The 16,203-nt window shown below is 34.9% G+C and overlaps 1 protein-coding gene across 2 annotated transcripts in view; it reads right to left on the reverse strand.

Annotated features, from left to right (window-relative positions):
• Positions 1-3,718: 3,718 nt before the first annotated feature.
• Positions 3,719-16,203, reverse strand: part of LOC135203029 (DNA repair and recombination protein RAD54-like) — a 28,245-nt gene continuing 15,760 nt past the window's right edge. For both annotated transcript variants that reach the window (XM_064232602.1, XM_064232603.1), the window contains exons 4-14: positions 14,606-14,799; positions 13,615-13,684; positions 13,231-13,425; positions 12,503-12,721; positions 11,510-11,787; positions 10,618-10,763; positions 10,128-10,281; positions 8,786-8,984; positions 7,857-8,063; positions 7,411-7,574; positions 3,719-5,667 (exon numbers count right to left, since the gene is read on the reverse strand). In XM_064232602.1, coding sequence (XP_064088672.1) covers positions 5,469-5,667; positions 7,411-7,574; positions 7,857-8,063; positions 8,786-8,984; positions 10,128-10,281; positions 10,618-10,763; positions 11,510-11,787; positions 12,503-12,721; positions 13,231-13,425; positions 13,615-13,684; positions 14,606-14,799 — 2,025 coding nt within the window. In that variant the 3' untranslated portion in view covers positions 3,719-5,468. The remainder of the gene's footprint in view (positions 5,668-7,410; positions 7,575-7,856; positions 8,064-8,785; positions 8,985-10,127; positions 10,282-10,617; positions 10,764-11,509; positions 11,788-12,502; positions 12,722-13,230; positions 13,426-13,614; positions 13,685-14,605; positions 14,800-16,203) is intronic.

The following is a 16,203-nucleotide window of genomic DNA, read 5'->3' on the forward strand; positions in this document are numbered from 1 at the left end:
TGGTTGTTGTAATATCACTTTTATTTTGGGTTTCAGTATTATTGGTATGAATCCAGTTTCCATGTTTTTATACTATCTTGTTTGTCATTGTGCTGTTTGAGGTCTTGAGTTTTAGTCACATTTGAAAAGGTGGGGGTTTTGGATGGATTGTTAACGCCTCTTACTTTTAGCTCAAGTCTGGCTTCCATGACTGACATTCCTGTCCTATTTATTAACAACTGAAGTTCTGTGTTATATTGGTAAAATGAACACTCCTTAGATTTTGCGTGATGGGCTAGTCCACAATTTAATACATTTTTTTGATTGTTTACAGTTCCAATTAGTGGTATGGTCATCTGATGCCCACCAGACTGCACATATAGCTTTATTACGGCATCTTTGTATGTGTGTCCATACCTTGAGCATGTGTACATTGTAATGGTTTAGGAACAAAAGACGAACTTCTCTATTTTGTCCAACCCCCCCCCCCCCCCCCAAGAATTTTTATTTTAAATGGTAAGTCTTGGCCTGTAAATTTTATTTTGGCAATGTTGATATTTTTACTTTTTATCTTTCCTACTTGAAATGAGTATATTTTCTAAATCATGGATATTGTTATATCTCAATTTTAGGGAGTCTAGCAATAGTTGTTTTGAAGGAAGCTCCTGCTCGCTATTGGGTAGGATGACTGTACCCTGTACATAATTCAATGTTTCATGGCTTGTAATTATTACCTTTATATTATTTATTTCTGTTATACTTAAAAAGGCAGTGGACTGCTTTTTATTGGTTACTTGGATAAGCCATTCATTGTCCTTGATGTGTCTGCATTCCATGTCTTGTGTTGGATATATGTTAAGTAATTTGTTTTCTAGCATCGCTGCTGAGAATTTTGTTGTCAGCGTTGAGGACTAGAAATCTTGACCAATTATCTGGTCCAAAGAGGTCATCAAAATGTACCAATGTGGGATTAAGTCGGTAATTTTTGTTTCTTTTTGGTCCTTGTTTTATGTATGTTGCTTGTCTATTATGATTTTTATATTTTTCTGTATTGCTGAGAGGATTATTTGTCTCTAATTCAGATTATTGTTCATCATATATGGTTCCATTGTTACGATATTGGAGTTTACCAATTTATTTTTGTTTGTTTCTTTTGTATTTATGCACTCTATTTGGTTTTCTGGCTCTGCTGCTTTACTTGGAACAGGGTGTTCCTTTGTATCTTTTATAGTACTTTCACTACTTGTGCAGTACCTAGGAAATTCGGGATGACGTGCCAATGGTCATCAACTGTGCCGTAGTTTTTTTCCATCATGGGGCCCAGGGGTACTCAAATCATTTATTTCACAGTTCATAAATTTTGAGTTTTTACACACACACACACACACACACATTCTTGAAAAGATATCATTGGCCCTTCGCGAAGTTAAATTTTCTGCCAAAGGCACAAGTGAGAAGGACTCCCAAATGTCCGCATCCCTACCCTACCCCAAAAGGGGATGGCATAACATGATTAGTATGGCCCAAGTGTAAGCAGAACCCGCTTGCTAGGACTAAGAGTATTATGTTAATACAATTATCCCCATCCTAATCACATTATGGGCAAACTGGATAGAATGCCGAGAGTTCTATTCCTAGAACCAGGCCCCCCCTGGAATCCGTGTCCAGCTCCACAGAATAGTTCCGCCTGAAAAACAGGTCCGAACATTGTCGGGTAGATGATGGATCTACCACAGTTCTCACTATTTAGCTTCGGATTTAACTCCACGTTAAGCCATGATATGTTTTCTCATTTATTTGCTTTCAAAAATTTGGCAAAAATGGAAAGGTCCACATAAGTTTACTCGAAATATATAATGTCATATGGGACTCTTGGGTTCGAACCTGGGAAGAGATTCTGAGGTTCGAGAGCCCCCTCACCACGTCAATGTGGTCCCAAAATGAGGGGGATCTCATACTATTCCTTATCAAACACCAGTTCTTATTACCGATGGTTTTGCAGGAAATTAAATGAAACAATATAAAATCTAGGCTGGGGGCAAAGCACAGGGACTTATGAAACAAATATTGAGAGTTAAAAGGTTTTAAAGGTGAAACAGGAAGAAAACCTTGCAGTTGCCTAAGAAACTATTGTTAAGAGAGGATGGAAAATAAGATGGAAAAAGAGAACATGAATGGAAGTACAGCGAAAGGAATGAAAGAGGTTGCAGCTTTGGGCATCAGGGCCATTACAAATCCCAAGAGATTTGACTTCATATAACAGATCTAGGGGTAAAATCAATGTAAAACTGTTTAGCCTCAAAGATTCTATGAGGTATGGCTGATTCTTTGGAGTTAGTTGAATTTAAAGACGCAAGATTCATATGCGGCCAAATTTAACTTGGTCCACCAAATTTCTTTGTTTGGTTTTCAAATTATCTTAAAAGATCATTTCTTTTGGGAAAAATACATTTTACTACCACCATGTCATTTGACAAAATCTGATACAAGGCAGTTCAACTGGGACAATAATCATTTGATTTCCATACTTGAACCTGGTCTGTTTACCATAAAATACCCTTCTGCAATAATTGTCAAAGAAAAGTATAAAATCATGCTATTATCATTGTGATGCAGTTTAACCACAATACTGAGTCAAAACAAATCATCAGTGCTTATTCACATTTTTTCGGTTGGAGCAAAAGTTTGTCAGATTTTCAAATCTGACAATCTTTATATGAATTTCACATTAATTTCAGTCATACAATACCTGAAAACAGTACAATCACATAACACAGCTCCCCATTTACCAAATGTTACCCCCACAATTTTATCCTAAATTTAATCATGACAAAGATTTTTTTTCAGGTTTTATTAAAAACAAGGAATAATCTATAAAACACTACAAGACTTTCTTGCATCACAAAATCTTAAAGATAAAATACTTTAATACAAAAGTACATCAGCCGTAGAGTATGCTAAAAAAAATAAACCAGAGCAAGATGATCTCTTTAGAATTTAAAATATATATTTCCAATAACAAAAAAATGAGACTAGGTAAAGAATTGCCCACTGAGGCATGACAAAATGCCCATGATGGAGGATAAAGGAACACCAATGCCTGAGATATAGCTGCATGGTTGAGCAATAATATAAAACATTTAGTTTTACCCAGAGCCGAAGCACAAGTGAGTGGTTGAACCCTATACAGCAGCATTTAGTTTTTATCCAGACAGGAGGGGTAGGACATTATATTAACTCTTTCTTGGCAAGGATCAAATAATCACCATTTCACAAATTCCTCCTCATAGCCATTATAGTTTCTACCAAAGTTTCAATAATGCCTTAATTTAGGAAAGAAACTTGCTCAAAATTCTGTGACTTATTTTCCTATATTAATGTTTTTGAAGAATTCATAATATGCAATGCTTAAGTAGCCCACTATATAAATATTTTCCTCTTAAAAGATTCTATTTTCTTTCCTCATACCAAGTAATACTGCTTCTAATTATATCAATGCTATTTCTACAATGGCCAACTTAAACTATTCAGGAGAATTTCTTTTAAGCTGATTAATCTAGGCAAAGAAACGGTAAAAACATGATTGCTTAACTTTGAAAGGTATTAAAGTTTATTTACAGGTAATAATACTTGGGAAAATTAAACAAAATTTCAACTTTGTGAGACTGTCTAGGGTTTCATGAGTAAAACACCAAGGATTTCATATTTCCTCTTACTTCATGCTTTGAAAAGAGAGAGAGAGAGAGAGAGAGAGAGAGAGAGAGAGAGAGAGAGAGAGAGAGAGAGAGAGAGAGAGAGAGAGAGAGAGAGAGAGAGAGAGAGAGAGAAAATCCTGTCTTGAAAGTAAGGTATCTATTTTAACAAAAGGAACTTACATTGTACTGATCATACTGAACACTAGTTAATTTCCTAAATTTTTGCTTTCAGTGGTAATTCATCTGATTAGGAATAGTAAAAAAGTTTACCTACTGAGCAACACTTAAGAGAAGGGGGGAGGGGTGAAAGCACCAAGATGAGGTGGAATTAGGAAAGACAGAATATTTTATCATCTTTTGGTCACAAAATAGATTGTGAATCAAGTACCAAGACGACAGTAATTGCAGGTGCAGCAACAAAATGGATGACGTGGATTGGCATTGCTTGACCATGGTAAAAATGAGTATCTCACTAGTAAACAGATGAACTTATGATGCATACATAAGGCCTACAGCAGTGACATGGACACCCACATAGAATGTGGTGGTATGTACTCATGAACCAAGTATGCTTACCAAATGCTAAGAGTCACAGTAAGAGAGCACTGATATATTAAAAATGAAGACATTGCAGAAGGATGTGGTGCCCAGCAGCAGGAAAATACACTTGAGATCTTAATTAAGATGGGTTGGACATGTGACGAAAATTGGTAAAGAACAGTTAGAAAAATAACTAATATGGAAAGAACAGGATGAAGACTTAGGAAGGCCCAGCAAAGCAAGAACAAGAACATATATGAGGACCTAGACTGGATGCAAATTCTGGTAAGACAACTCATTTCATATCTAACAATGTAGAAGAAATATCTCATGCAGAAATGCCAATGAAGAGGTTATCATTGTTGGAGAAACATACATTGGATGGTATTAACATCTCTGATTCCATCTGATCTTTTTTTTTTATCATGAAGAAATCTGACTCATGCCTTGTTATGCTACCTAATAATTTACTTGAATAATTTCCTCAACGACACAAAGTTGCCACAAGGATATACGTATTTCAGAAAATATTCCATTCTTGCATTAAAATAGTATACTGGCTAATGACAGGAGCTCATAACATCACACCTTGCAACATGGAGCACATTAACATCCATACCACAAAAATTTGTAAGCATGTACACTAACAAAATAAGGATTACTAAGATTAATGTCTTTTCTGACTTATCCAGGTTCTCAAGACAACCAACCAGATAAACTACAAAGGAGAAAGATGATAATGATAAAACCAACAATAAAATTTCTAAACCCTGCCATTATTTATCCATGAACATCCTTAAAAACACCGCAGGTTCTCCAACATAAAGCTGCATAACTTTGCATGAAATCTTGGAGATGAAAAAAGGAGAGATGAATATCAGCTTGGTGCCATCACACACCATCCATTAATGCTTGCCTTCACTGTACATCCTCATCTCTCCAGTTTGCTAGAAAACTAAAATCTTACTTCTTCCAGCCTCAACCAAACTAACTAAACTTTGCAATTTGTGGGTTTGTCAATCTTGTTGATAAATATAAAAAAATTATTAAAACCATGTGAAGAGCACTTGATTTGCAAGCTGTCATGTCAGTCATTGATAGTACTGATAATGATGCTTGATGTCCATTGTAAGTTTTGTACAATTAGCATGAAAAAGAAAGACTTTGATAAAAGATATCACCTAAAATCAATAAAGTATTTAATTTGTACATCAAATATCTCAAAGCCATCTGCAATGAACAGATACATACACACTATGGGACAACTTTTGGTTCATGTGAACGCTGGTGAAAAACAAAAGATATACCAGCAGGCCAGCACTGACGTAACATGTTATCTTGGAGGCCCTTTCTGTCTGCGCAGTGATGCCACACTGACAAGTCACTTGTGCAATCAGCTTCATCAGGTGGTGACCGCACTTGGATGCCATTCACACAACGGCGGCACTTAAACCTGTAAAGGAGCTTACAATGAGAGGTTCACACCATAAAACATTGACATTAATATGAAAAACACAAAATTTGATAAATTTCTTATGTTTCATAGACACAGTGTTCCCCCCCGTATTTGCGGGGATGGGTACCAGATGCCCCTGCCAATAGTTGAAACCCCTATAAAAACAGTTAAAATTACCTATTTTGTTAGTGAAAATTCAAGAAAAACCCACTAAACATGTTTATACCTGGTTTTTAAAATAGTTTCATCACAAAAAGTGCATTTTATGATGAAATTGGTAAAAAAAACCAGGAATTTGTGGATATTTCACATAGAAAAATACAACGAATAGGCGAATTCTCTGTGAATAATGGGGGTATATGTTCCAGAGAGAAATCCACAAATGTGTGAGTCCTCGAATCCTCAGTCCACTAGTACAGGGGTTCACTGTACAATTATACAGACACCACCCAACTTACATACAAGTTACATTCCAGATGGCAATTGGTATGTTGAATTGTTTGCAAGTTGGTTACTTTACTCTCAATAGCTATTCAAGTAAAGTATAATAAAAAATCAATACAGAACTGTATGACTTTTCATCCTAAGACACAATACACTGTACATAATAGGTGAGCGAAACAACATGAACTTACAGGTGGCAAAGGGGAGCATTCTGAACACAATTTTTACTTGCAATCATGTTTGTTTGCATATCTGAATGTTTGCAAGTTGACTATTCATAGTTGGGTGGTGTCTGTATTTTATTTGACTCGTATTTAACTTCTGAACCAAAGTATTAACATGTAAACTTTTTGTGCAGGAGGCTAAAAGGGAAAAGGTTTGCACAAAAGGAAAGATGAATCGGTTTGTTTTGAAGGGTTTGGTTATGCTAAAGCAATGAGTGACAATAAACTGGTGAAAAAAGTGTATAATCTGGATGGCTGGAAGGAAGAAGATCCACAGAGTACTGAAGAGATGACAAGAATGAGAGTGGAAGCAGAGGTGAATGATGCAGTGTATGTAGGGAGATTCAATATGCTGGTTATGCAATGGGCCTTATGGTATATGTAGCTACTGGCACTGTGAAGTTTTCTGCACAGGGGTTTCATCTCTGACTAAGCAACAGGAAGATGAATGTCATGGGTTGATTTCTCAATGAACTTGCAACACTAAAGAATAAATCATTCATATGTAATGGAGAATGAGTACTGTCAATTTTAATTTAAAACTCAAGAAAATATATAACAGCTTCATGAAAATAAGGTTTCCATCATTACTTCTCGTCATGGACCAAAGTACATTTTTAAAAATGCTCCATACATTCTTGTTACTTGCTTATATATCCTTTTACTTTAGTTTTATTTTAATTCTCAATTTGTTATGAGAAACACTGGTTGTTCAAAATAATAACAAATAAAATAATCATGCCTCTTAGTTCCATATTTTACAAGGACAGCCAGGAAAGTTAAGACTTCTGTGCGTATTCAAGTCTTTTACCAAAATACCGAAAAAAATCTAGTGTCCAAAGGACTCATAATACTGAATTTCACATGAGCCCAATAAATAAACAACATAATTTTCTTGCACAACTTGCTTTCACTTTTCCAGATCACAATAAGCTACCCTCCTTTCAGAAGCAAATTTATTGGTCCTATTGGGGTCAGCTCCCTCTTAGGTTATCTTATGAGACTTCTGAGGAAAAATATTGGAAAAACTGCAAATGTGATGCCTAAAAAACAATATTTAAAAGTAACTTACTTATCATGAGTATCTGATATTGTTTCCAAGTTCAGGGTGAAAAGTTCCCGAAGTTCAGAAACAGAAAAATGTCTGTCAACATCAGTCTCACAATCTACGACACAGCTACTCAATGCCTTTTTGTGGGCCTGACGCTGAAATATTTTCTCTTCAATGCTTCCTGTCTGTAAAAAAAAAAATGGTTTGCATTTTCAAAGAATGTTTTTGGGTTGGAAATTTCATATAAGACAAGGTTTTTCTTTCAACATAACATTTCCCTAACTACACCACCACAAGCATATCTTTTGATTGTTACGTTAATCACAAACACATCATTTACTTGAAACGTTGCACTAACAAAGCCTTATTAATGATAATAATTTTGGTCTTATAATAATCTAAAAACAAAAAAGGATACAAGGTTGTCAACATAAATTCAACAAATATGATTCTACTCAACTCCTCACCGACAAAAGCCTGTAAATAAAGCACTTCTTCTTCTGACCATCACGCCACACTCTTGCCATTGCTTGGTCGTCATTGGCGGGGTTCCAGTCAGGATCAAACATTACTAAACGGTTAGCACCAATGAGATTCAGGCCGCAGCCACCAGCTTTGCTACTCAACATGAAAAGAAAATCCCCACCAGCAGGGTCATTGAACTTCTCAACAATCTGAAAATACAGAATGTGAAATAATTATTTATGTTCTATGTCTATGTACTGTACAAACCCATAATTTTACTTATGTTCAAATTTCTGAAACAGTACATAAGAGCAAAGACCCAAGTCATCCAACTTGATATTGTAAATATCTGCTGGAATCCCATCAACACATCACAAACGTCATCAATATTCTTGGCGAGATAAAGCTTACGCGGATGTAAACAACAGAAGCAACAGATTTTAAAGTCATTTTACAGTAACAAAACATGCAATTAAAGGGGATTATGACAGTGAAAGTAAAGAGAAGACTAAGATAGTAATGTTACTAAAAGGTAATACAAGAAGACAAGTGAACAAGGTAGCAAGTATCTTAAATGATGATGATATCCATCATGGATTGGCAACAAGACCTTTATTATTTACCAGATATAGAATTTTTCAGTGTTGATGAGTCTGATAGTGTGATATCACATCTACCTCAATTACGAAAAGCAGTCATCACTGTGTGTGGGTGTTGCTTTAAACAAAGACCATGATATATACAAGTTGAACAGTAAGAAATTTCATATTACAAACAGATACAAGTATGTACATAGTAGATAAAAACATTTGTCTTAGTAATAAAATACATACTGTTATCAATTTCTCATAAATCAAAACTACTGCTTTACTCATATTGCAATAAATCAACTTTACATGTAGCGTACTGTACATAATAATCTTCACCTTACCTTATTTCGTTTCTTTATGCTCATTGAACCATCAAGTCGAACATATGGGTAATTTCGCAGAGCAGCTAAATCTTGAAAAAGGTCGAGGGTTTGCGTATAATTTGATATGAGCACCACCTTGTCATCTGTTGAACTACGGACCAAAGCAAGTAAGGTGTCTAGTACAGCAAGCTTCCCAGACAATTCAGGACACAATCGCCTGTAATACAGAGAAACAGTACACAAAATTACAAGCAATATAAAAAATTTCTGAGTAATATAACTACACAAAATTATATAAAAATATTCAAAAGGTTTCAAACTACCTTCATAATGTTTTACAAAATATACAGGTCTGACTTATAGGAGTTGTGTTGAGGATTATAGTTTACAAATGCACACCTTTCTTTACCAGCCCACTAGTCTCTCTCTGTCCAAATTCTTTAACTTTACCTTGTTTCATTTTCAATTCCCACTTAAAATCTAACCCTTTAGCCCTGTGAAAGATGAGTATCAACCAACTTCAATAAGCTCAATTCTTTCTTGAATTTGCTTATACAGGCAGTCCCTGGTTATCTGTTTGCTTCTATGGTGTTTTTATGTTGTCTGGAACCAGTCGTTATTCAGCAACGGGACCAACGGCTTTACGTGACTTCCAAACCGCATCGAGTGTGAACTTCTATCACCAGAAATATACACATCTCTAACCCCTCAGTGGAATGCCCGAGAAACGAACTCGCGGCCATTGAGGTGGCAGGCCAAGACCATACTGACCACGCCACTGATCCAGTTTTATGGCGCTTGTCTAGTGCCACAAAATTGGCGATTTATGGCACCATAATGCGCCAAGTTTTGGTTATTGGCATCATAAGGCGCCGATAATAGAGTTATGGTGAAATAACAGACCTAAAGAGGTGCTAGTAACTGGTTTTCAGCGCCATAAATTGTCAAGTTTCGGTTAATGGCAGCTTTTGCTTATCAGCACCCCGCTGATAACCGGTGACTGCCTGTAACTGCTAATAACTTCCTTTAATAATTTAACTCTTACATGACTTTGATTCAACTTGCTTTAATAAGCTTGGTTCACGCTTCATTCTGCTTGAACAAGCTCAGTTCATACTTGACTCTACTGTACTCATGTGACTCAGTGGTCTTTCTGAAATCAATTTATAAAAATCCACTCAACATAATGAGCTATATTTGTCTCATATAAAGAAATTATTGTTTTCTAAATACCATTTCCACCAGAGTCAAGTGGTCATTAATCCAAACATATGAAAGCAATGGTTTTATCATGACATAAATAAACAAAAGTGTAGAGGGAGCATCATTTCTTGAGGCAAAGCCTTTTCCTTTTACTCACGTTGGGTTATGGCCTGGGGGATAGAGATTGTACAGCTCTTTATATCCAGGTTCACCAGCTTTTGCCTTCTCCCAAAGTAGATCTGGATGGTTGCAAAGCTTTTTCATGCTTGTTATAGCCGCCAACGCTGTATTCCCCAGTCGACCATTTCCATCTGTCAAGGTTATAATCATGGAATAAGAAAATGAAATAAAATTAGTTTAATGAAACTGGATACTGAACCGCACATTCTATATTAATTCTATATTCAAATTTCTATAGTGCCTCAACCTTCTTAGTATTAAGTTTTCTCACTGATATTTCACTGACAATAGAAACTGATCACTTACTTTAGTCAATTTTACAATAAACATAATCAAAGGTTTGTTGAACTTAAAGCAACACTAGTGAACAATATCTAAGTTTTGTCCTTCCTGTAATGCACAAACTAAAATAGAAACAATTGCCGAGGAATTCTGAGAAAAAATAAGACGAAAAAGAGGATAATTACCTGATATTTGCTTTTTGACAGCAGATGAGTTCATGAATTTTGTGTACATCTCTTGTTGAAGGGATGTAAGTGGACAGCAAACAACATGTTCTATTTTTACTGGCAAATACTTAGACAAAATATCATTGGTACGACGTATGATGCATCTGAAAATATTAATGACATTATGCGACTGAAATAGACTCTGTTTCCTAATGTCATTCCATCAGATGCTTGAATATTCAAACAACTTGTCTAAATCTTTCTCAGTCGTCTTTTAAGTTTTTTTATTAATACTATTAGACCTTTATTTCACCTAGAAAAAAATAATTTCTATAATCAAAACCTAAGTAAAAAATAATTCCAAAGGTTATACTGTACATCTTAAAGTTATCTGTTCCATACACACTGGCCAAAAATAATATAAATCTTATAATCATTAACCTAAATTAAACATTACATTTCAATAAAAAGTATAATTTGCCAATTCATTCACACATATTAGAGTACTAGTTCAAGAGCAATAAAAATATAATCCATAATATTTTGTAGATTATTTTCTTAACAAATATTTCTTACTTCTTTCTACTTCAGCTACATTGATTTACTTTTGTACTATGGGCAAGGTACTGTAATCTGCAATATTTTTGCATTCTAAAAATGTTAAATCTCCTATATATATGTAATTTTGCTTGGAAGCCCATCTAAGAATGGATAACTGTCCTGCATAGTGGCCTCATCTGGTAAGAGGATATAACTTGATCTACCTGTCTCACGCTCTAATCTCTGAACTCTACTGACCAGAGATGTGTACCCACATAAGCAAAAAAAAGACATGATTCTCAGTAAAAACTATAGATTTGTATCATGGTACAAATAAGGGAGAGCTAGGGAGAGAGAAAGGACGACTAACCTGTTGACTATTCCAATTAACTCTTCGAGTTTTTGTTTGCCAACTTCATGATCTTTCTCTGATGCTTCAGAATCCCTACTTCTTAATATTGGTCTCTCAAACTGTCGCCTGAACTCCTTCGCTGTTCCAAGAATTCCAGCATTTACAAAATGTACAAGAGAAAAATATTCAAGCAAGTCATTTTGAATTGGTGTTCCTGAAATCAAGATGCGCCGTTTTGCTTTCAAATCCATGAGAGCTTGGTATGTTTGATTCTCGCAATTTTTTAACCGATGGCCCTGAAATGAAAGGCATTTTCTGAAATATCACATAAATAAATTAGATAAAAATGAAAGCTTTAGGATTTTACATCAATGTTTCTCCACTTAAAACTGAAATTTTTTTACAATTAAATTTTGCAAAATCAGAAAACATACACATATAATCTGCTTAATCCCAATTTGATATAAAATATTGGCAGCAGTGTTGTCCTGCTATGAGAGGGCTGAATTTTGGGAAGGTGCCACTTGTGTAATCATATGTAAGCATCCAAAAATCACGGCAAGGATGCTTGTAAGATTTCTTTTGGTACCCTGTTAAGCAATAGTACATGAGCAACTTTGGATGACTGAATGTGTAGTCAAGATCCAGTGAATTTTTAACACTTTCCCAACCAGCCTGAACTTTGGTATGCAATGCTAACTTGTGCAACTTTCATTTGGCCAAATGACTGGCTATCTCTTCAGCTAAATGAAATTTAAACAATGCATAAAGAATAATAAATATCATCACTAACAGTTCACTGTTAGAAACAAAATTAAACATAAAATACAAGTAAAATTCATCAACACTATCAGCTGTTTCAGAAGCGATTTAAGGATAGAAGATGCCTGATCTGAGATTAAAATAAATATGTACTGTAATCACTATACACACTGGTTAAAACATATGATGAATAGAGTAAAAACCATTTCATCTTAAATAAGTTCAAACCTAGTTATAAACCGTGCCTACCTCATCACAAATAACGAGGCCAACTTCACTTCTATGTAAAACGTGGGCATGTAAACGAAATGTTTCATACGAAATTATCAAAACTTTGTCAACTGCTCTTCTTCCATTTGTTGTCAGGAAGCCTGTCAAATTTTTGTCAATTTCTGCTTTAGTCCCAGAATCAATGGTCAAACAATTAAGAGCCCCTTTTAGCCATTTGTTGATTTCATTGTACCAATTCTGCAATAGAAAACAGAAATTTTAGTCCTACTGTATGTCTCCATTATAACAACACTTCACAAAATCTTTTGATTTATTCTGGTAGTCAATACATATAACAAAATGGTAAAAAAATATTTCATATTTTTCTGGATGCACTGATTACGTACCTCAGGTGCAATTAGAACTAGAATAAAAAATGTACTACAAAGGCCAAGCGCTAAGATTTATGAGTTCATTCAGCATTGAAAATACTGCTGAAGCAATTGCTAGGAGAGGGTGGAAGGTAAGATGGAAGAAAGAGAATGTGAAGAGAAGTATAGTAAAAGGAATGAAAGCGGTTGATGCTAGGGGCCGAAGGGATACTGTGTGAAACTTAAGTAATGCATACACTGCAACATGTGATGTGCAATGACAGTACTAATGCCCCAACAGGAAATAACATCAGATGAAATCTACAATGTAAATACTATAGAGAACCATAAAACAGACATGCTCCATCCCCACAACTAAAGCCACAGACCACATACCTTGACTAAACTGGACGGAGAAACCACAATGACTTTCTCAATAATGGGTTTGCAATCAGGCCCCTGCCTAAGTAGTGTCCACATTAGAGTGATACACTGTAATGTTTTTCCTAGACCCATTTCATCTGCCATAATACAGCCAAAGTTTTCTTCAATCTGGTTTCCTATGACGCAGTCGTACATGAATTTTACACCCTGAAAAGAGGGGAAAAGCTAAGGTTAGGTATTAGTATATATACATCTAATACTCAAAATGTTGTTGATTTCTTACTTTACAAAACAAACTCCTTTTATATGTAATGAGGAGATCAATGCACAGTTTTTGAGAATGTACACACTTTATCATATAACATTACATAACATGCATGTGATAATGATGCTTACCTCCCGTTGATGAGGACGTAATATCTTTGAAAGCATTGGATCTACAACAACCGCCACTGGCAGCGTATCTCTGCAATTAAAGCTCATCAATTTGTAAATATATAATATATCTTATATATATATATATATATATATATATATATATATATATATATATATATATATATATATATATATATATATACATATATATATATATATTATAATACTGTAATTATTTCACATAAAACTTTCTGTTATTTACATTTTCCATAAAAACAAATCTTATTTCACTTAAGCTAAGTTGTAAGGGTAACGCATTATGTCACAATGACGTGGCTGCCTCAGAAAACTGAGTGAGCTTCAGGAATGAAACCATTTAAATTAGATGCGTGTTAATAGCTCTGAAGCCAGTGCCTTATATAAGCATACACTTTTGGTTTTAAGTGATGACTGCATACATACATTTATTTGTAAGGAAGATTCTATGATCTAGTGATAGAAACCTCTTCAGTCAATTTAACAATCCTTAATTTTTATAAAAGGTAAATAATATGTATATCTATACACATACATGGATGATATGGAGAGAAGAGGTTTGGTGGAAGATGGTGCCTTTGATAGAAGGCAGTGGAGAAGGTACATCAGGCAAATGACCCCTTAAAGTAGGGATAATGGTGGGAAAGAAGATTACATCTATCTGTCTATATACACTTTGCTACTCCAATCAACATGGTACATAGCTTAGAGTGAGATGCATATGTGGACTTATTCTCATATGATATTTTTTCTAGTTTCTGTATTGAAGAAGCTCAGAGAAAAAACAGACTAAAACCACCTGATAAGAGGGACATCACAAAAATGGACAACAGTTTTACTCTGCACAGCAAAATAAAACACCCAATTAGTACAACAGAAATCACTCACTGAACTTTGACTTTCTCCCTCAGCAACTATCAAAAATGAGAAAAAGTGTCAGTACTGTAATTATAAAACACAGGAAAATGCTTACGCGTTTACAGATAACTTTTCGTGAGCTGATAGTTCTGGAGGACGATACAAAACTAGGGCATCTGGCTCGTCTGGGTCATGAAGCGATCTTCTAATGCCATCCCTTCGTATACCCAGTGAAACCGGTCTTTTGCTGACATAGTTGGGTATTGGAATCTTGAATGGCTTTGCCAAAATTTTCCTAATAAGATCCTCCTGTTAAGAATTAAATACGCCTTTATATTCATTGCGCCATACTTCAAATGTACATTTAGCAGTACCATTGGTCTCCTGTACAGTAAAATTGTTAATTAGCATACAATCAACATGCACTTTTATTTTTGCAATCATTAAAAATAAAAATGGCATGACCACACATTGCATAACACTTTACAGAGAGATGATTCTGGAAATTGCAGCTTGCTAGCTTTATGCCAAACAACTATGAATCAACCTTAGTCTGATGATTCCTGTAAACAGACATACCATACTAAGTAGATCCAGTTCAATACCACACTCAGCTGAACTACAATTATGACAAGACTGCTGAAAGTTACTGATCTTGCAAAAAATGAAATTTTCATTATTAACCTCTTCATTACCGAAAGTTTGTTTGGAGGTAGGTGGGTACCACCATTCAAGTCTACTACACCGCACGGGTGCATAAAGGTGGTACGCATAGTACCACCAAAACTCCTCTTTTCAGATAGGGACTTCCAATCATTCTGTAAATTTCGGTTTTGAAGAGTTTGAGGCAAAATAACAGTATGACACGATGCCAGACGTATGTTAACCCAAAAAAATATTATTACTGCTTATAGTAGTGTGTAGGTGACAGATGAACTGCGTCTCAACAAAAAATCACAAAACCAGACAAGCGTAAACATGTAATAACTTCTACCCAAGTAAAAATCCATTGTATCATTATTTACTGTATTTATTTATTTTTATTCACGTATTACATTTTACAAATAAAAAATATGAACACCAGATAAATGAAGGTAGAAATAAAGCCTTATAGTAACTTTATATATAAAAAACCAAACCAGAGAAAAAGCGAAAAAAGCGATTTCTTCTTGAGGACAAGAAACTTGAAAAAATTAGTTAGATACCCCTGATGCCCCTAAAGTTGTTTTTCTGTGATGAAACTAATCTTAGAAAACGTAGAAAATGACACTGACCAATTTTTGAAAGATATACTATAAAATTAGCGATTTCCATATTTATTGGCGGGGCTTTCGCTTTAGTTTTTGCTCTTTTTTTTTTGTTATTACGTGCTTATTTACTGTTCTATTTTGATAATACTTTTATGTGCATGTTCCAGGTGCGATATACCAACATTCTGTAAGACCGAATTTCTATTCAAGACCGTAGTTTTTCTCACCGCCCACCAGTGTCCCTTGTACAAGGGACACTGAGTTTTCACATTTTTTTCATAAAATCATTTTATTTTATTTTCCCTGTAGGATGATAAAACTAACAGAGAATATGCGTTATTATAGTGCTAATAATACCTGATAATTCATTAGCCTGTCTTGATTAGTGTATTTTTGGCAAATATTTTTACGATCGGCACCCCTCCAAACTGGAGTCACTTCCAAGAGATTCAGTTCGGCAGCG

Source organism: Macrobrachium nipponense, chromosome 33 (genome assembly GCF_015104395.2).
Source record: "Macrobrachium nipponense isolate FS-2020 chromosome 33, ASM1510439v2, whole genome shotgun sequence".
Lineage (NCBI taxonomy): Eukaryota > Metazoa > Arthropoda > Malacostraca > Decapoda > Palaemonidae > Macrobrachium > Macrobrachium nipponense.